This window comes from Cricetulus griseus (genome assembly GCF_003668045.3).
Source record: "Cricetulus griseus strain 17A/GY chromosome 1 unlocalized genomic scaffold, alternate assembly CriGri-PICRH-1.0 chr1_1, whole genome shotgun sequence".
NCBI classification, from domain to species: Eukaryota; Metazoa; Chordata; class Mammalia; order Rodentia; family Cricetidae; genus Cricetulus; species Cricetulus griseus.
In genome coordinates, this window is record NW_023276807.1 from 25,483,025 (window position 1) to 25,503,799 (window position 20,775).

The following is a 20,775-nucleotide window of genomic DNA, read 5'->3' on the forward strand; positions in this document are numbered from 1 at the left end:
ATGGATATCTCCAACACCAAAAACAAGTGAACAAAACAGCATCAACAAAAACCAAAAACCTAAAACCTGGCCATAAAATCTAGCAGACAGGCCAATATGTTTGAAACATGAATTGGTCACCTTTTGTTAGTGTAATGAGATACTTGATGCCAGATACTTAGAAAAGAAAATAGAGTTATTTCAGCTGACATGGCCACATAGCATGGAAAAGCTTTTTCAAATTGTGTTGTGTGTGTGTGTCTATCTCTCTCTATATGCATGCTTTATCCTCCTCCCCCATAAAACAACCAGGATTTAATCAGGTCTCTCTAATCTCTGATATTACTCATCACTTCCAAAAGTCTCCATCTATAAACACAATGGTTGGCCTAAATTTCCTTCCTCTTCATTCCTTTAACCTAGGACATTGGGAACAAACTCATGTGTGAGTTGACGTTTTCAAGCTATAGGAGAACAGGTTAAGGTTAAATTTGGTAAGATGGTTTTGGAGAGGGGTTGGAGATGGACAGAAAACCATGAGGGGCCTTTTTTAACCTGATATGAAGACTATGAAATGTATTCTGAGTGAGCTGGGACACTATCACAGAGTTTGGAAAAGAAAAACACCTATATTAGTGTTTCTGAAAGAGTTACGTTTCTGAGCACACTGCTGTCGGGAGGAACATTGTTCTAGTTGTTTTGCAATATGCTTACAGCAAGGATGAGATTTTACATCTCATTCTGGTTAGGTGTTTGTCTGAGATAAGTTAGTTATCATAAAGTTATTAATGACCCTGACATTATTGATACATTATATGAAACATAAACCAAATAGTTATCAAAGAGAAAATAATTTTCCTTAAGAGGATTTAATCCCTTACTCTCACAATAATTTTGCTATAAGCTTATTTTCATAGATTACAAAAATTGAGCCATTTGAAAAGTTTGATGTCTGAACCAGACATTGGTGGTAGTGATGGAAAGGAACTTTTATTTAGAGAGAAAATGGTTTAGAACATTTTGGATATCTTACTAATCAGTGGAAGTCAGAAGCAAATCAGAATCAAGGTGTTTGGAGCAGAGGTGGTGGGCAGGTGGTGGGCTCAGGAGCTGGACCTCTCTTCAGGAGTTTAAGAACCCTATCAGTGGAGTTGATGTGATCTAAGCAGCCCCTACCCTCTGCTCTGCATCGCTCTCAAAGCTTCAGTCTGTGACCTAGGGTATGGCATGATAAGAGGTCTTGATCGATACACTGCTCACAGTCCATTGACAAAAGCAAGTGTGGAGGATACTGGAGAGCTAGCCTTCCACAAAACTCATGTTAGTTAGTCCCACTGCTTCCTTTTATTGAAATTCTGTTGCTTTGAGCACATTTTCTTCTATCCTTGTCTCTTGTGCGTGTGCTTTGTCAGATGTTTATTTTTATAACCAAGTTTCATCTATTGTAGCCTGTGACCTCCTCAACCATTTACTTAAGCCAATTCTAAATTGCTGGATATTTAGATGGTTGTAGAAAAATACTTTTATCAAAGCTGCAGCAAATAGTAATATCTTATGAAAACTGGCTTAAAGGTATAATGTTCCTATCCCTGGGTGTTTGGCCTACTGTATGGTGCCTCTTGAACAGAGTTCAATATATATTGAGTACAACTTCCAGAAGAAGGATATAAACAAAAGAAGTTTCATGACATATTGTAACTGCCCAAACAGGGTGAGCCTGATTCTCCTGGAGACTGATGGCTTGCTCTTTGTTTGTCAGGTGGCAAGCTGATTTTCATGGAGCCAGGACCCATTGAGCTCAGAGCCCACTCCATCCTCATTACACATGGTGGAGAGCTCCATATCGGATCTGAGCAGAAGCCTTTCCAAGGCAAAGCTCATCTCAAACTCTACGGAAGTTCCCACTCTACTCCTTTCTTTCCCTATGGGGTGAAGTTCTTGGCTGTGAGGAATGGAACTCTTTCCCTGCATGGTAAGTAGTAGATAACTCACAAAAGAAACTGAAATGTGGCTGTTCCTAGCAAATATGTGGATAATGAGCATCAATAAACTATTTACAAGCCTAGTAATTAGTTGCTGAGGCAGTGTGTCAATTATTGCATAACACTGTTTCTTTAAATAACACATCTAATTATTATTATCTGTGGCAGACTGTGCTATGGTTCCTGTAAGGGGACTGGATACCTTTGCTCTCCATCAGGTGGCTTTCAGTGCCTTTCTGAGGCGTGTTCTCTGTCCCACTGAGGGTGAACTTAGCAACAGACATCCTCTGGTTTGATGAATACGAGCCAAAATGATGTACTCCGTGGGCAAGTAGCACTTTTCAAAGATATTGTGATTCTTGATCCATTTGTCCTTGTCTTCCACATGAGAATAGCCTGTCCCATATAGGGGCAATTCTTCCAACTTGGGACCCTTTATGATGACAGCATACATAGGCCAGAGTTGATGACCACAGTTGCATATGCCAGTGAAGAGTAAAGCCTTTTTGGAAGCAAGCTATTGAAGATTGACATTTGTAACCATTATTGACTCAGTGAAAACTGACAATTGTTATTTCTCAGTAGCTAATATCCTGGCATCACAAACCAAGTAAAGACAACTCCACTTTGGGATTGTTCAGTGATTTGCTTCACTCATCACAACCCATGGAGAGTTCAGTTACAGTTATACTTAAAATCCCCTTACAGATGGGTCTGGTGTTCATGGTTTTCTAGAAGGAAAGCAGTTTCTGCTTCAAGTTTTCTTGCTTTCTGATCATCTCATTCCATTTTGCAAAGAAGCAGTTACAAAATGTGTCGAATATTGATATCAACTGGAAAATTTAAGAATTAAATGAGTGTTTCATCGGATAATTATATATATTTGTTGTTTGTCCTTAGTCAAAAACAAAGAGTGTGGGCTCCAGGGTGGGAGAGGTAGCTCAGTGATGTGGTATTTTCATCACATAAGTAAGACCTACAATTTTGGCATCCTTCAAACAAAACCACACAGAATGAAACAACCCTAGAATGTGAACCTCAGGTAGCAACCTAATCTATAGTGGCTTCATGTCATGAACACTAACATTTTTATATTGACGTGGCAAAATGGAACCAACTTGTAATAGAAAAATCATTTTAGATATGGGTTGGTAGCTGTATTGAAGCGTCTGATCTCATCCTCTGTCCTCGTTTTGTTATAAACTGTGTAATAATCATTTTCTACTAAAAATACTCCATGGCTTCCTTACTGTAAGAGGAAGCCAAAACTTTTCTTCAGTATTATTGGCCCTGGCCAGCCATGCATAAGATAGTATTGAATTTGTAATTTTAAATAGCGGTTTCTTATCTGGATGGGAACTCAGAATTCTTGTCCCATTTTTACTCTTTTTCTCGTCATGGATCTGTCACTGAAGATCCATGACTATCTTCTACCTTTTCACACATTAGCTGTGGTCTCCAAGCATTTAAGTCTGCTGGCCACTTAGGCCCCCTGCAGTGCTCTTGGGTGACTTCTCTAAAAATTGAAATTCAAATGAAGAAAATGAAAACTTGTTCCATGGATTTTCCCTCTTTGATTTAAACTTCCATGATCAAGTATCAGTGAAAACATTTATAATATACCCTATGTGCTTATATTGTAAATGTTCTATGGACTAATAAGCCTTTATTAATAAGGAAATGTCAAATTAAAAAATCCACTATGCCACCACCTATGTTCAATATGGCAAGTCAAATCTGAGCAAATACCATTATTAATAATAATATTTCAGACTTTTGTAAATTAAGAGGAATATCCTTAGTATGTCTAAGTGACACTCCTGGATCACAATGAGGTGTGTTTTTTCTCTTTTTAAATTTTGTTTTCCCCTCTTCTCTCCTTTTGTATTTCCTTTATGCCCTCTTCCTCCTCCTCTTCCTCCTTCTCCTCCTCCTCCTCCTCCTATAATGGGGGATGTCTTTCTGTATGCTGTATATATATGCTTCTCTTATTGGTCAATGAATAAAGCTGTTTTGTCCAATGGACAGGCAAGATGTAGCCAGGCATTAAGTATAGACTAAGAGAATTATGGTAAGAGGAACAAACAGAGTGAGTCTCCAGTGAGACACCATGTAGCTACCAGGAGGGCAGGATGGAAGGAAATTCTCTGGTAAGCCAAAACCACATGGACATACATAGATTAATAGAAATGGGTTGATAATCAAGAGCGAGCTAGGCAATAAGAAGCCTGAGCCATCTGCCAAACAGTTTTTAATTAATATAAGCCTCTGTGTATGTATTTGGGACTAAATGGCAGAGGGATCGGGTAGGACAGAAACTTCCGTCTACACTCCTGCTCACCTTTTCTCACCTTTCTTGTATTTTCAGACCTGTTATCAACATTTCACTCACCCTCAAAGCCCTTCCCACAAAACATGTTCAGGACCTCACCTAAACTTCAAAGCCTGAACATGGGACATGGGGTAATCCAATCTATGCCCTCTCTGTTGGGATAAGTCTATACCTCCTTCATCTTAAATAAACAGTTCATAGGGTGAAAGCTTGGCCAGCTGGGTAAGAAGGTGTCCTTTCCTCACCCATCCATCAGAGCATCGCACTCACATGTGTTGATCATCAATCCTCTCTCCATCTCCCAGCACCTGAGGTCTGGAGTAGATTTGCCTTCAGGCATGGTGGAGTATCATGGTTAAAATCATTATGTAATTTCACTGACCTCTATCCTAGGGCAAAGGTGGGTCTTATGACAATTAGGCATTAGGAACAAACTAATTTTCTTTTGCTGTCAAATATTCCAAAGAGCGAGCAACTTGATTCACTGTCCTAATGAGTCCCGAATGAGGTGGCATCTACTTACTACCCCAGGAAAGATGTAGTGAGGAGATTCACCAGCTTTGGAAAATCCCAAAGGACTAATCCAGGGAGAGTTTCTAAGTCTAGCTTCCTGAATCTCATCCCCAGACTCTGATGCAGTGGTCACTGGCTTAAGGAGGAGTATGCTTAGCAAAGAGAACTTCATGTGGGTTGATTTTGAATCAGTGACTGAACTGGGAGGTTCAGTGGTACACTGGACATTGTGGAATCAGAAATTGGCTTAGATCTGTTGGTTTTCAGTTGTGATTTTGAACAAGATAATTTCTATAGCACCAGTGAACATAACCATCCTACACTTACTGCTTACAAGGTGGTTTAGAGCAATGGACATACAACTCACAGTGCTAATTCTTATTGCTTTGCTCAAATTCTGCTCATACTTCTTTTTTTCTTTGTCCATAACCATAGGGGATGGAGTGCCAGGTAGCTCATATTAGGAAATGTTGAAGGGACAGTGATTTCTAGTTGAAAATATGTCGTGTGTCTCACTTTGCCTACCATTTTCGCATCTTATTAATTACTATCTCTTTTCATCAGCCAGAAAGGATTTAACCTTGGAGCTCATGAGGCAATAACATTCCCAGGCACCTTCTGTTCCATTCCCATCAACCAGTGGACACCTTTAGATTTTAATCTCTTGTGGTACAGTTGCTTCCTAGCACAGGACATTCACCACTCCTAGGTGTGGTTACAATGAAATTGCAGCAAACAATTGTATGGGTCTATGTAGCCAGAAGGCGGACACTGTCCAGTTAATGGATTCCTTTGCAGACTTGATTCCTAGCGTCATAGAGTGAGGGGATTGATGGATTCTAATTTAACTCTAGCATGGGTCATATAGAATCATACAACTGGGTCAGTATGTCAGTCATATCCGTCTCCCCAGCGCTTCCCTCCTTGCTCATTCTTCATTTCTGCCCTTTGTAACCCTTCTGCTCTAGCTGATTTTCATCATAGATTAAAATTGCTAGGCAAACAGGCTTGGCTGTTCAGCTGTCACAAGGAATTCTGGGGTTGAAAGCACATTTCCTAGCTTTGTTTTGATACAGGAAAGCATCACACTTTAGCACTCACACACACATGCAGCAGCAGTCTCTCTCTCTCTCTCTCTCTCTCTCTCTCTCTCTCTCTCTCTCTTTTTTCTGTGTATTTGGGAATGGATCAAGATCCAGTATGTTTTCCATTGCAGGAAGGGTGCTCATGGTTTAGTAACTGTCACCTGCCCACTCTAATAAGTTCATGTGAAGGGTCCAGGGCTGGAGTCTATGGCTTGAGCATTCGGAGTCCATAAAGAAAATCCACTCTTGCCTTTTGCCTTTGCCTCTGCCAATCTGGTTTCACCACCCAAACTGAGTGCCAATCACTTGTCACGTTTCAAAGAGGTCGTGTCAGCCTGGGCAACTTGAATTTTTGACAATGTAATTATGGCTTTTGCCTCCACAGTGGGGGGCTGAGCAGGCCAGAGAGGCCTTTTTATTGATTGTTCAGCAGGGAAATTTATCAATGTCTCTCATTTCATTTCTGCCTCCTCCCTGAGAAATTTGGCTGACAGTTTCTTAGACGAAAAGTAGTTTTATGGCTTTGATTGGACTTCTGCCTTTGTCCTTCTCAAGGAATTACAAGACAGAGGCATTAAATATAAATGGAAATGTCTGAGAAAACTACCATATGGGATATGATTGAGGAAAATACTAGCGAAACTGTTATGAGTATAATACTTCTCTAGGAATAAAAAAGAGAAGGGGTTCTTTACATAAACAAATGGCTCATCTTCCTTGTAGAGATTCCAGAAATCTGTATTTCAGTTCCAAAGTGTGGACAAATCCCACACTGTGTGCTGTTGTTGTGGTTGCTAAGGAGGGGAGTGCTATCTTTAAGCACAGCGTAGTGCTCACTGAGCAGTGCATAGCAGTGTGTTCCTGGTCAGTGATTTTCATACTGTGTACCACAAAAACCACATTTCCTAAGAAAGCCCCCGGGGCTCCATAAACAGGGGAATATGTGAGGTCAAGCAACAAAAGCTTAAGCGGCTCAAGGAATCAATTCAGTGCCTTTATCTCTCCTACCTGTTCAAAGTGATATTTCATTAGAAAGAAAGAGTTTTGCTGTAAGAATTGTGATTAAGGGGCCAGTGAAACACTTTCACTCAGGCTTGACAATCAGAATTCTGTCTCTGGAAGTAGCACAAAGGTTTGGTGGGGGGAGAACCCACGCCCCAAAGTAGTCCTCTGACTTCCCAGCATGCTGCATGGTATGTAAGCACTCTGTGTCATAGTAAATAGAAATTCGACAACTTTAAGCAACTCTGTGAGGCGTTGTTTTAATTGTAGACTGTGAACCTTTGGAGGAGCCCAGGGTCTCCCACTGCATGATTCCTTATCCCCTCAAAGCTGGTTATGCTGTTGTGTTCTTTCTATGATGACTTCATAGAAAGTCTGTTCTTTGGTGTAGTATAGTCTTTCCTAGTCTTTCTTTTCAGTTTTATTTTTTCTTCTATTTTTATTTTTTTAAATCAATGATGTATTTCAGCATCATCATTCTGGGTCCCATCTGATCCATCATTTCTCATCCTGTCTCTTTGCCTCCAATGCTCCTTCCCCCTGCTTCTATCCCTCTTTTATTTTTTCTTCTATATTTCATTCCCTTGGGCAAGAATATAAACCATTGCAATGGCATGGTACTTTTCTGTGTGTAGCTTTTAAAATCTTAAACTGCTTGGTTAAAAAGGAAACAACACAGAAACCCTGTATAAATAACTTTAGATGGAAAAGGATTTATGTCCTCTTGTAATTAAACTGAAGGCTGGGCAGGGAGGAAACTGGCCAGTGCCTTCAGTGCCAGCAGGACCCATGCTCACCTCTTCCTGCATGCGTTGACCCCACTCTCTCCTGCTCCTTGTCAGAATCTTCATTTGATCATTGACATTCATAGTTCTTCACGGACTTCTCTTTTGTATTGCTGAAGAAAGGAGGCATTCTATGCCCATTAAAACAAACAAGCAAACAAAAACAAATCAGGGAAGGGCTCATAAGCCCTAGAAGTCTTGGTGCCATGTATAGGAGCTAGGAGATTCAAGACATTGATTTGTCCAGCCCATGCCAACTTTTCACTCCTGTAGCATCTCTGAAGATCAGGAAAGCAGGACCATGTGAGAAGATGTAATTTTGCCTTAATCAGGGAGGCTAAGAGGGTGTGGGATTTGGGGCATGTTTGTGTGTGTGTGTGTGTGTGTGTGTGTGTGTGCAAAGACATGGTTGTGTGAAGTAACTTTCTGGGACTCTGCTCATCAAAAGCAATGGTTATTATCAGTCCTTAAAAGGATTCTGTTACTGAGCAGAAAAAAAAAAACCCATAAATGCCTTCAATATTGATTAAACTAAAACTTGGGGTTTTTGATGTGTGGTTCGTTTTTGAAATCTCAAGGCACTTGAAATATAGAGGCAGAAAAATTCAAGTATGGTACATTTGGGCCATGTTGGTCAGCAAAACACAACAGGATCATGAAAGCAAACATACCATTGAGTTCTAATATAAAACTTAAAACACAGAGGGTTGGTATTGTGCATATGTATAAATACATATGACATTACTAAAATCTTTTGATATTATTCAAAATTTGAAAGTTTAAGTTTTCTTCTCCCAGAATTGTAAGGTTCTATTTAAAGTTTTCTAGTATATGTTATAGGTGTTCTCTTCCTTCTCTTCCCTCTTTCTCTCTCATCCTCCCTTCTCTGCTCCTGGGATGCTAGATTTCCTTACTTCAGTACTGAAGAGGCTTTCTACCTTCTTTTACCACCATACAAATGAGCCTCAGCCTATCTGATCTATAAATATCCACAATGGAAAAGACAATTTTAGGGCTGTCTGGGAGACAAAACATTCTGGACAGAACAAGTTTATTTTTGCTTCTGATCACTATCTTCATCCATATTCTGATAAACTTTCTTTCTTGTACTTTAACAGAACTGTCCAGAACTTTCCCATATTTAAAAAGTCAAGTCCTAATTTGTCCAGTTCTAAGTCTCCAGTCTCCTCTCCACTTAATATACCTCTTCTCTTCCTTCAAGCCTCTAGCTTGAGGCACTCAGAGTGGTAGAAACATGGTCCACATTTATATTTGCTCTCTTATCTTCATTTCCCATCCTATTGATGCTGGGCAGGTGGTAGAGATAAGACATCAATCAGGATTTTACTGAATTCCCTTGTTGTTGGGCACTCTCTTGGACAATTCCTCAATTGCAAGCCTCATTTGGGTATGAAATTGCTAGTTCCCACCTTACTGTTGGTCCATAGTAAAGGTTGATTCAAACTGAACTACTACCTCCAGAATTCACTTGATCTAGAAGAGTGGTTTTCAACCTTCCTAATGCTGTGGCCCTTTAACACAATTTGTCATGTTGTAAAAATTCCAACCATAGAATTGTTTTTGTTGCTGATTAATAACTGTAATTTTGATGCTGTTATGACTCATAATGTAAATATCTGATATGCGACTTCGTGAAAAGGTTGTTTGACCTCCAGAGGGGTCTTGACTCACAGGTTGAGAAATAGTGATTGTAGAAGACAAAAAAATTCCACACTAAAAATTTCCACCCATTACCCATTTCTCTGCTCTCCACATATCTTTTCTTGTTGCTTCCCTGAGAGACATGAGCAGCTCGACAATTATTTTGTACTTCTAGACGCCAAATCTGGGAGATTGAAGCTCATCTTTGGGTCTTTCAGGAAGCTTCCCAGTTACATTTCAGAAGCCTACTTTGTTTATTTAGAAGAAGAACCTCACAGTACTTTCTCCACAGGAAGGAGATCTAAAGTCCAGCTTACCAGGGCTGATAATACATCTTCATGCCCGAGGATTCTTTTTGAATCTGCTCTTTCTGTCAAGGTTCCATCTGGCACATAGGCTTCCAGGGATGGCAGAGAGTTAGATTGATATCCTTTTAATAGGTCTCAAGAAGATATCTACTCCATAACATCTTATGGTCCCCATATAACATGGAGCACTTGATATCTGTTTGTTTTATTTAGCTCCTTATAGTAGGCTCTATAGGAGTAGAAATTCTACTCAATTACTTGTTTGAAAAATCACTAGAAGATTGTCAATTGTTTGGAGGGGGTAGCCAATGTCTTTCCCCCGTATTTTGCTTTATTTTAGTGAGGGCTGGGAAGAAAGTTAGATAGAAGAAAGAATGTACAATGGGGAAAATTTAGGGTGTGACCATTGCTACCTGTAATCATTTTTCTTCTAGTATTATGGATTGAGCCTAGGGGCTATGCATGCTAGGCAAGAGCATTGCCACTGAATCAAATCCTTGGTCCTCTTACATTTAGCTTTGTGACAGAGATTGACTACATTGCCCAGGTTGGTCTTAAACTTCATATGTTACTTGGTGTGGTGGTTTGAATAAAAATGGCCCCTGTAGATCCTTAGGGCATTGCACTATTATGGGCTCTGGTCTTGTTGGAGGAGGGTTGGCTTTGGGGTCTCAGAAGCTCAAGCCAAACCTAATGTGGTTCACTGTCACTTCCTCCTGCCTGCCAATCTGGATGTAGAACTCTCACAGGTCCTTCTCCAGCACCATGTCTGGCATGCTTCCTGCCATGATAATAATGGACTAAACATCTGAAACTGTAAGTCAGCTTGAATTAAATGTTTTTCTTTATAAGAGTTGCCTTGGTCATGGTGTCGTTTCACAGCAATAAAACCCTAACTAAGCTTTCTGAGTTGACCTCAATTTTGTGACCTTCTTGACTCGGCCTTCCAAAGTAGCTGGATACTGCTATGTGCAGCCAGGTTTCGCTGTTTCCTAACTGACCAGATTGAATACACCATTGGAATTGTAGTCATCTGGAATGCTGTGATGGATCACAGTTATACCGTCAACAGCAGTGAATGTGCTTGGAGTCCCACCTCAACCTAGGAAACTGGGTAGATGACCAGTCTCCTTTCAGGACAGAGAAATACTGTGTCATATGACTTTGAAAACATGATCAATATCACTAACAAAACATAAGACGGAAATTTCTCTCTTCTCTGTCAAATAATGCCTTTAAAAGGTCCTACATACAACTATTTTGCACACAATGGTAAAAACACACCTTCTGTAGTTTCTTGACCAGATTGGGCCAATGCATATGAGAGGCTTCCCTAGTCTGATACTAGAGAAGGAACTTGAAGGAACTTGCTTAAGTGAACGTACTTTTAAGGTCTTTTGATTTTAAGTGTTTATGTGTAAATGTATATTGCTAATTGGAAATGAGAGTTAGCTTTTCAATAACCCAAGTACAGTGGGAACCCTACTTACAAACACATTGTAAGGTACTTCAGGTTTCTATATATACTTGAAAGTGTTGGCATTAGTCAGGTTTTTTCGGTTGGAAGTGACAAAAACCCAATTCAAACAAAAAAATAAGGGCATTCACTGTCTCATCTTACTGAGAAAACACAGCTGCATCCAGGTGCTCAAATGCTCTCATTAAGACTACTGCTCTGCAGTTCTCCGTTGGGCTTTCCCCTAAACTGGCCTCATTTGCAGTCACACTCCACCCCCACACAGGCAGCAAACAAGATCCTCTTTCCTAATGGCTGCTTGACCCTTGAGCAAATCTCATTTGTCCTAATGTCACCATTGCACATCACTCTGTTGCCTGCCCTTAGCTTTTAACCTTGTCTGATAAATATATCACGTGGGCCTTATTTTTCATTGTTGTTTTATTTATTCTGTTGCTTCTGTCAGTAATATGCATACATCATGGGGACAGGTGTTTTTCATTATTTTTTGTTGTTGTTTCTGTTTACATCAAATCTCTATTGCCAAGAATATGGCTAACTCTCATAGTGGACTTTGGCAAATCTCCCAAGAATACAGCTAACACTAATAATGAGCTTTGGTAAATATCCCAAGAATATGGCTAACACTCATAGTTGACTTTGGTAAATATTTGTTTCATGAGCAGCTTGATGGGAAGTTTGACTTAAAGTGACTTTGGCTGCATTTGTATTGTGAACTGCTTGGGTTATTGTGTGATAAAAGAGGAGTTGCTTTTATTCTCAAGTTGGTCCTTGTTAGAACAATGGTATAGAAAGTCTTCCAGAACTACATAGCCTCAGATTGAAAAAGGATAGGCTTATAAATAAGAGGTGTCTTTTCTACCATTCAAGATACAGTACTGTAAAAAATAGCTCATTTGTCTTTCAATTATTGAAATTCTTGTTTCTTTTAGTATTGTTTTTGCTAATTTGGAATTGCAAAAAGACTTAACTTGATTGCCTGTAGTAATATATTTAAAACTTGTTTACTTTGGCTGTAAGAAAAATTTCAGCAGATTCACTAGGCAAAACTAAAACCCTCAATGCAAAGAAAAGAAAATTCAGGATTAAAATGCACTGTGATGTTTCAAAGATTTGATTATGTTTTTCAAGTGGCAGTAAAAGGAAAAGGTTGATTTTGAAATCATTCCAGGGAGAGGGTCCCAGAGCACAGGAATCCTAACCTGACCTGCTACTCTTCTGTGAAGCATTTATATATGAGGCAATGGCCAAAAAAACATCAATCAACACTGAGCATTAAGATTTGATTATAGTCATATATACTTAATTTTGAAAATGAAGTTACAATTATATTCTTTTTCCCTTTCCTTTCTCCCTCAGACCCTTCCTATATACCACTTCTTAATTGTTCTGAAATTTATGGCCTCTTTTTCTTTGTTGTAAGTCCAAAGTTCTAAATATAGAAATACAACCTGCTTAGGTTCTATGATGTCACTTGTATATTTCTTTGTTTTCAAGACTTATTATTTGGTATTGGATAACCAATTGGTGTGCTCTACTCTGGGGAAGACTATTTCTCCTGCTATCAGTCTTCTACAGTTGTCTGTAATTCTTTGTCTAGGCTTGTTTTTGTTGTCCATATTCATGTCTTCGTTAGGTAGCTATATTGCTGAGGCTTCATGGGTATAGCTTCTCTTACAGCAGGATCTACTAACATAAAAAGTATATTGCATATTGGCGTACTAATTTAGCTGACATTACTCTTACTAAGCGAACATTGCTGACTAGCTACTCTGCTTGTATCTCAATTAATTCTTGATTTTTAAATATGATCTGAATGTTATGGAGAAAAGAGATATGCCAAGTAAATTGTATCAAAACAATATTAAAAGTAAAATGCAAACTAATTTTTTAAAAAGATTTGGTTCAAATCCAAGAAGAGAATTGCCACAGCGCAATGAAGCACCACAACATTAATTGCGTGTGTCTGAGCATGAACGGGGCACAAAGAGTTTCTTTTCTTCTTTACCTTTACAGCTCCCTGCAGAACTGGACACTTCCCTGCTTGCAGGATGGTCAGTTCAGCCAAGAAGCGGATGCTCACCCTTGGGCTAAGAGAGAGTTGGTCTGGGTACCTTTCTGTTTCAGAAGGAAAGGCCTAGGGAACTACTTCCAGAACCCTTCATTGTCCATATGAATCTTCCTTTGCCCTGGACTGTGTCAAGAATTTCCTAGTTAATGGCAATACTACATCTCTTTGTGGAGTTGAGGGTTGGGGAAGGGGTAGAGAGCCATGACTGTCACCCAGCTAATAACAAGGATATCCTTATTTATACAAGCAGAGTTTTTGTTGTGTTAGAAATATCAGTTATATAGAAGGATATTCAGATTCTAGGGAAGGCAAGACAAGTTGGAAAGGCAGTCCTCAAATTAGAAATATATATCCATTAGCTACTTTCTTCTGAAAATTTAGCTAATGGGATACTAAAATAGTAAAAATAGTACTTGAGCTTTTCCTGTATTTCTAAATTTATTCTTTTTATAATATTCTTCATGGATTAGTAATCCACCATAGTAATTAGTGTTCTTGGGATATAAGCCATTTCATTACAGAGATTGAAAAGTCCCATGGTTAGCCATCTGCAAACTGGAGACCAAGTTGTACTGATGTGTGCAATTCCTTATTCAAGTTCAAGAGCATGAGAATCAGGAGAACTGATGACATAAGTGACAGCTGAAAAATGGCAACAGAGTGAGCCAAATGCTGAGAATTCACTCTGAATTTGAAGGCAAGATAAAATATAACCAGTGTCTGCATATATCAAGAAGGGGTTCCCTAGACCTTAGTTCCCTTCCATAGTGGAAGGCAATTAATTTTATTGAATTACCCAGTTTCAATTTTAATCTTACCTAGCAAATACCTTCACAGACACACCCAGGTATTTGGTCAATGTCTGGGTGCTTTTTAGTCCAAACAAATGAAAATTATACATTACCTTCACCAATTTGTACCCCACTTTTGGCAAATGGCTGTCTATCATATTATAGAAATGCAGTCTAGGAAGACACAAAATCTCTTCCTGTAGTATGGGCAGATTGACTCTTTTTTTTCCCAATGAGCTTGTCTTTGCTTAGCCATTGAGTACTTAGTCATCTTTAGTGATCAAGCTTGAACTCTACAAGACTTTATGGGCTCAAATCCCAACTGTATCAATAACTAGATGATGAAACTCAAAAAGTTACCTCCTAAGTGTTTCAGCTTCCATGTGTAGACTTGATGTTAACACATTTCCCATGATGCTATTACATGAGACAAGGCCAATAAGACATACAAAATATTATTCAAGTCAGCAGGAATCAACTAACTATTCAATACATGTTCATATTCTTATTCTTGTTATGTAGCTGCAATTTGATTTGGTGAAATTGCCTCATTATTAATCTAAGATGGATACAGTATTGTTAAATTTTTCTGTCAGCCAGAATCCTGATTGCCATTATTTCACTATCATTTTGTTCTTTACTAAGTATTGTTTATTGTGGAACAACTTGTGAATTTGTGTTCTGTACACTCCTATTATTGTCACCTTAGTTTATCTTGGTGTTAATATAGCTCTTAGTTGCTATTCTTATAACCTCTCCAGTTCATTCTCTGCCCTGGAGCCAAGGCAATCTTTTAAAAATATATTTTTTTATCATGCTGATGTTTGAAACTCTTCATAGCTTCTTATTGTTCCTATGATAAAGTCCAAACTGTCTCCTCTAGCTATCAGGCACTGTCTGATGTAGATGCCACCCTCACCTTCTGCCATCACCATTCTCCAGGAGAGCCTTCTTTTAGTTTATTGATTGGTTAATATTGGTATGCTTTTTCATCTTTAAGTATCAAAAGGGATGCTAGTTAGTTAAGGCAATGGGAATCTACAAAGGCAGAATCCCCCTTTCAAACAGCAGTCTTCTACTTGCATCATCAAAGCACAACTGTTAATGGCCTGGTCATGGAGAAGGAGGAATTGGGTATTATATTCAGCATTTGTTGAAATTGGATTTTCCTTCCATCTTGGCACTTTATAGTTTTCAAAGCTGATTCACACCCCTTTCCTCTCATCTATCATAGCTCCGAGAAGCACGAAAGGCTGGGATTATGACTATTGCTTTCATTTTAGAAATGGTGGTCCTTGGGCCTGGAAGGGGAGATAACTAAAGTTCATTCTGTCTTCTTTCATAGGCATAAGAGGCACACAAGGGCCTTTCTGCTTTTTGTATACATAACTGGTTATTTACTTATGGTAGAAAGACACACACAGGGAAACCCTTCTGGGTTCTGGAACAATCTTCTCTATTTAATCCTTTCAAGATATTTTAGGATCCCAAGTGGGGAATAATTCCTACATCTCCCTATGTAATACTCTTGATAGAGACATAAAGAACTTGTTTATTTTTCTCAAAATTGCTATTTACTCTTCAGTATTTTATGGGATTTATTGTTCTTTAAAATAACAAATCTAAAGATATTTTTTCTGTACAATTACTGTCTTAGATATTGTGTTTAGAAACTCTTTACTATGGAAGAGACAATATAAACATTTACATACTAGGTTCTCAGATCTTTTTTTTTTGTTTTTAATTATTTTCTTTCAACATTGCATGTTTAAACAGGTCTGGAAGACTATAGCCCATGGCCAAATCTGGCTCATTGTTTGCTTTTTTAGAACAATTCTGTTGAAGTACAGTGACCTGTGTCTTTTGAGATTTTATCTATGGTGGCTTTGCATGACAGCAGCAGGGTTGTGAGGTTATGCTAGAGACAGCATGGGTTGCAAACATCCGACCCCTTGAATACCTAGTTCCTTTCGTGAAAAGGTTGTTGACCTGTGCTTTAATTAATCTAGATTTGCTGATACTGTTGTTTTACCAGTTATCTGTTTTCCTCCAATGGCTAGTCATTTTCTGAACACTTTTCACTAAGTAATTACAAATAACTTGAAAGTCAACCTTAATTGTATTTATGTCCCAGATTGTCAGAATTATTGAGTATTGCTTTATTAGTCAAAAGGGATCTTGCAAAGATGGATATGGTGGCACACACTTGAAATCTCAGCATTCGGGAGACAGGAGACTGAGGCTGGAAGATCCCAGCTTTGAAGCAAGTCTGGGCTACAAAGTGTGACCTTTGTCTCACAAGAATGAAATGTGTCGGGAGAATGGGCAGGTGTGGTTAAATTAAAGATCTTGAAATGTGAAGATTATTCTAAATTATCCAGGTATAATTTATATAATCATAGTGGTGAATATAAGAAGGCTACAGGAGAGAAGCTGGAGGAGAAGGGAAAGTGATGATGATGGGAATGTCCTTGAGTGATATGTTTTAAATATGGACAAATAAGCTACAAGTCAACTATTGCACACAACCATTGGAAGCTATAAAAGCCATAGAACTAGATTTTTTCCCCAGAATTTCTAAAATGGAGCAATAATGATAGCACTGTGGAATGATCTCTCAGTGGAATGACTTTCAGAATTCTGATTTGTTTTAAAACCACAGATAAAATCACTGTGTTCCCAGGGTTGAGGTATAGCTCTTGCCTTGCATTTGTAAGGTCATAGGTTCAATATGCATTATTGCAAAAAATTATGTTCCCACTATATGATGTAAAGAGAATTTTAAAGAAGACTCAACACTTCTGCTCTTCTATAGATCTTATTGTTGGTTCCTCAAGAAGTACTTGCCTCCCTCATTTTTTTTGTCACAAGATCTATGGCCACCCAGACATCAGGGCATAAAGGCCCGCCAGCTTTGTTTTTTGTATCAGTGGTATCAATGTTGGGGTCTGTAGTAGTTTCAGCCATGATGCTTTGCACAAGATCCAGCAGTAGCATTCTATAATCCACAAAGACACACGGAAGCCTCATATAGGACTATGATCAGTTCACTAAGCACTAAACACTGATCTAACCTTGAAGTGCTTCTTCTACCAGTTGAGCTTGTGAGCTGAGGAATAACTTAGTCTTTTAGGTGGCAACCTTGAGGTAACCAAGAACTGTAAGCCTCAAGGCTCTTTGATGACAGGATTAAGGTGGGCTTCATTTCCAAATGGCCAGTAGTGGATGGGTTGCCAGTGCCTTGGACAAATTTAAGTATGATATCTTTCCATAGACATGTTGAATGCTGGAGAAAATGGAACAGAAGGAATTTGACTTTGATATCCTGCTGGGTATACATGCCATAGGTAAACCATGACAAATGAGAGTTTGGCTTGTAAGATGGCACTTGTGATCTTTTGTGCCTGTGCTGCATCTTTTGCTCTTATGAGAAGTCTTCTTTCTCAGACTGTGTTTCCAGCTGATCAACATTCAGAAATTCTAACAGAAACCAACCAGATTTCCGCTTTCCTTTCTAAAACCCTTTTCCCAGGTCTGGTCCTTCCAATCAGCTTATTCCTTGATAAATAAACAGTGAAAGGAATGTATCTGAGGAAGTTGAAGAACCTTATTCTATTTCTAAGTTAATGTAATGGAAGATGCCTCATCATAAAACACTAATAGCACTTTGAGTCCCAAATGTTTCCAACGATGTCACTATACACTGTTTCTTTCTGGGTGCATACTTTGACTCAGAGTAGAAAAACTATAAAGTTCTAACTTCATAGAGACAGAGTTAGATTTTTTTTAATCCTTCAGAGAAACAGAACTGATTTCACTATCCTCACATGGTGGTTAGCTTTATTCTAAACTCTTGTGCTAAAAGAATAACATCAGGGCTCTTTGCACTGGGAGAGCACTGGTCTGCACTCCCTTTCAATTGTGGACATGTTGGCTGCTCATCCCTGGATGCAGTTAGTTGGTAAGCACATTCAGGGGGCTTTTCTGGTTTACACTTCTCCTTCCTGCCAGCACATCTTCCCTTCTCCCTCATGGCCACTGGAAATGAAGCCAGTAACAGTGCAGAAGGCTCATAATGGACATATGCCACAGAAATGTGTATGCCTTACCACCAGACTTTGCCCTAATCTAAGGGAGACATCATAAAGTGATTCCCATCGACAGAATGATATGCTAAATGAAAAAAATAGTTTTGATACCCACTTTATCATCTCGGCAAATTTGGCTCATTCTTTAACACTCAACCTAGTAATTTCACTCTTCTGAGAAACATTTTCAGAAAGTGTCAACCCTTTTTTCCTTGTGAGGACTTCCATGTTTGGGCAGTGGTATACTCTGGGTGTCCTTTTATCTTACGCTTAGCATGATCCACCTATAATATTCATTTGCATATTTCTTACACTGTTAATGAGTATTGGGGAAAAGAAGCTGTCTGTTTTGTTTGTCTCCCAAGTGACAGACCAATAAGGAAGAAAGGGAAGCATTCCGTGTTTTATTATGGGGGAAGATGCATATGAAAATTAGGGAAAACAGCTGTGTATAAATGAGAACATTTATAGCTGACCACTTTTTCTGTTTCTATATGATGTGAGCATTGTTCTAACATGTGATATCTATCATCTGTCATCATGTAGTCTTCTTTTGTTGTTTGTTTCTTTCTCTCTCTCTCCTGCTTTCTGTTTCTTTTCCTTCCTTCCTTCCTTCCTTCCTTCCTTCCTTCCTTCCTTCCTTCCTTCCTTCCTTCCTTCCTCTCTCTCTCTCTTTACCCCTTTCCATCTCTTTTTTTGAAGTATTGTCAGTTATTTTCTTAGAATAAAGATTCAAGTCCCATAAAACAGAGGACAATTAGTGAGTTTTAAGTGTGTCAACCCACGAAGGTTATTTTCTTTCTTCCCATGCCAATTTGGTAAAAGTAGCTCTCTGGGACTTCATAATTACAGATGAATGACAGGGAATTGCCTGGACAAAATTGGTAGGAAGTACAATTATGAGAAGTCATTAGTGGGAGAAAATGAATAGTTGGTTGCTTAACAGGTCAACATTGAAAGCCCAATGTGGTTAAACATTGTATTAAATTACAGGCTTTGTCAATTAAGCATATTTATAAATCATTGATCTTTCTAAGCTGTATTTTTACATAATCTTTGATTTGTGGCACGGAACAGGAGCTGCCCAATGTGGGTCTCAGGAGTTCAATGAAGAAAAGAGTGCACATTTGAAGTGTGTAGCGCTCTCTTGAACAGGGGGTCAGCCGACCTACCTTGCACAAATAACATCTGTACAGTAATGCATTTAGTGTTCAGAGAGCCCAAGCTAATTCTGTGCCATTAGTGTATTGTTCTAGGGGGGCTGAGAACCATGTCCTGGCTTCAGAATTCAGAACTGATATTTCAGTGCTTTGTAATCATGTTCAGGAGGAATTTTAGTTTTCTGTCTGTGCCATCTGTTAAAACAATAATAATAAAAAACTAAAAAGAAAACCACAACAATGATATTTTGAACCTTCAGAAAGGAAAAAAAAATCACTCAGCATTGTGTCTTCATTTTGTTCTGTGGTGTCTGTGACGAACACCACAGCCAGAAGCAACTTGGAGAAGAAAGGATTTGTTGTACTTCCAGGTCATAGTCCTCCTTTAATCACAAGCAGGTCACAAAGTCAATGCAGGAATCATGAAACAGGAACTGATACAGAGACCACGGAGGAATGCTGCTTACTGGCTTGATCCCTAAGATTTGTGCTTAGCCTGCTTTCTTATACAGCCTAGGAACTACCTGCTCAGGGGTGGCAACCGTATACATTGGGCTGGGCTCTCCCATATCAATCAATGACAGCAAAACCTACAGACAATCCTCCAATTGAGACTCTCTCTTGTAACTCTGGGCTGTGTCAGATTGACAGCTGAAGCTCATTCGGTGAAAGAGATAAGGATTGTTCTAATTCTTCATTAAATGTATTATTTTTATGCTTGTTACATATTGTATAAAGTATGTTCACTCAGGTGTAGTCTGCTGGGCTTTACAAGTAATTGTATAGAAGACAACATTTCTAATAGATATTTTAAGTACTGTGAGTTGAGTGCTAACCCTGTGTTCAGTTGCATTTGAAATGGGGACACCCATAAATGGAAGACAAAGTAGTAGCTCTGCATTTACGGTGCCAACTGCTGATTTGGGAGATAAGGTTTATCTGCTGTAATAACTACAGAATGATTAGTGCTAACAAACGTGGTACCAGCTATAGGTTAATAACTCTCGTGGCTTCCCCAGACTTCCTTGAGTCTGCTCAGCTTGTAGCTATTTTATTAGTGATGTCAAAAAATGTATTGTCTTCCTCCTCCAGCTCTCAGAACATCCCTTTCCCCCCACTCCCATCTGCTATATGGGTGTGCTTGCACATGAAGCTGGCAAATGAGTTTGTCTGCTGTGCTCACCACAAGGCACCTTTCATGGCACTTTCCTCTTGTGTTGACTGTCTCTGTCATTGTTTTCTGTTTAGGAATGTGGGAGGTACCACCTTCTTCCTACTCTTGCTTTTGTTAGCTATCCTGAGAATACTGGATATACATTTCCAAGGGTGCAGGTTTCCATTTTTCCCATCTGGTCAAACTACAAAGTGTGGGAGGGTATTCAAATGCATAATACAGCTTAGTGATGCCCTTTCAATCATATAGTGTCTAACCTAATTGAGTAGATATTTAAAGTTTGAGGTGCTTGCTTCCCCATTGCATTTTATAATGTATATGTTACAACATATACATGTGTATATCACAACACACACTATATATATG

At 38.9% G+C, this 20,775-nt stretch overlaps 1 protein-coding gene across 1 annotated transcript in view; it reads left to right on the plus strand.

Annotated features, from left to right (window-relative positions):
* Pkhd1 (PKHD1 ciliary IPT domain containing fibrocystin/polyductin) overlaps window positions 1–20,775 on the plus strand; it is a 410,096-nt gene that overhangs the window by 150,102 nt on the left and 239,219 nt on the right. The window contains exon 36 of the mRNA XM_035453320.1: window positions 1,739–1,951. Coding sequence (XP_035309211.1) covers window positions 1,739–1,951 — 213 coding nt within the window. The remainder of the gene's footprint in view (window positions 1–1,738; window positions 1,952–20,775) is intronic.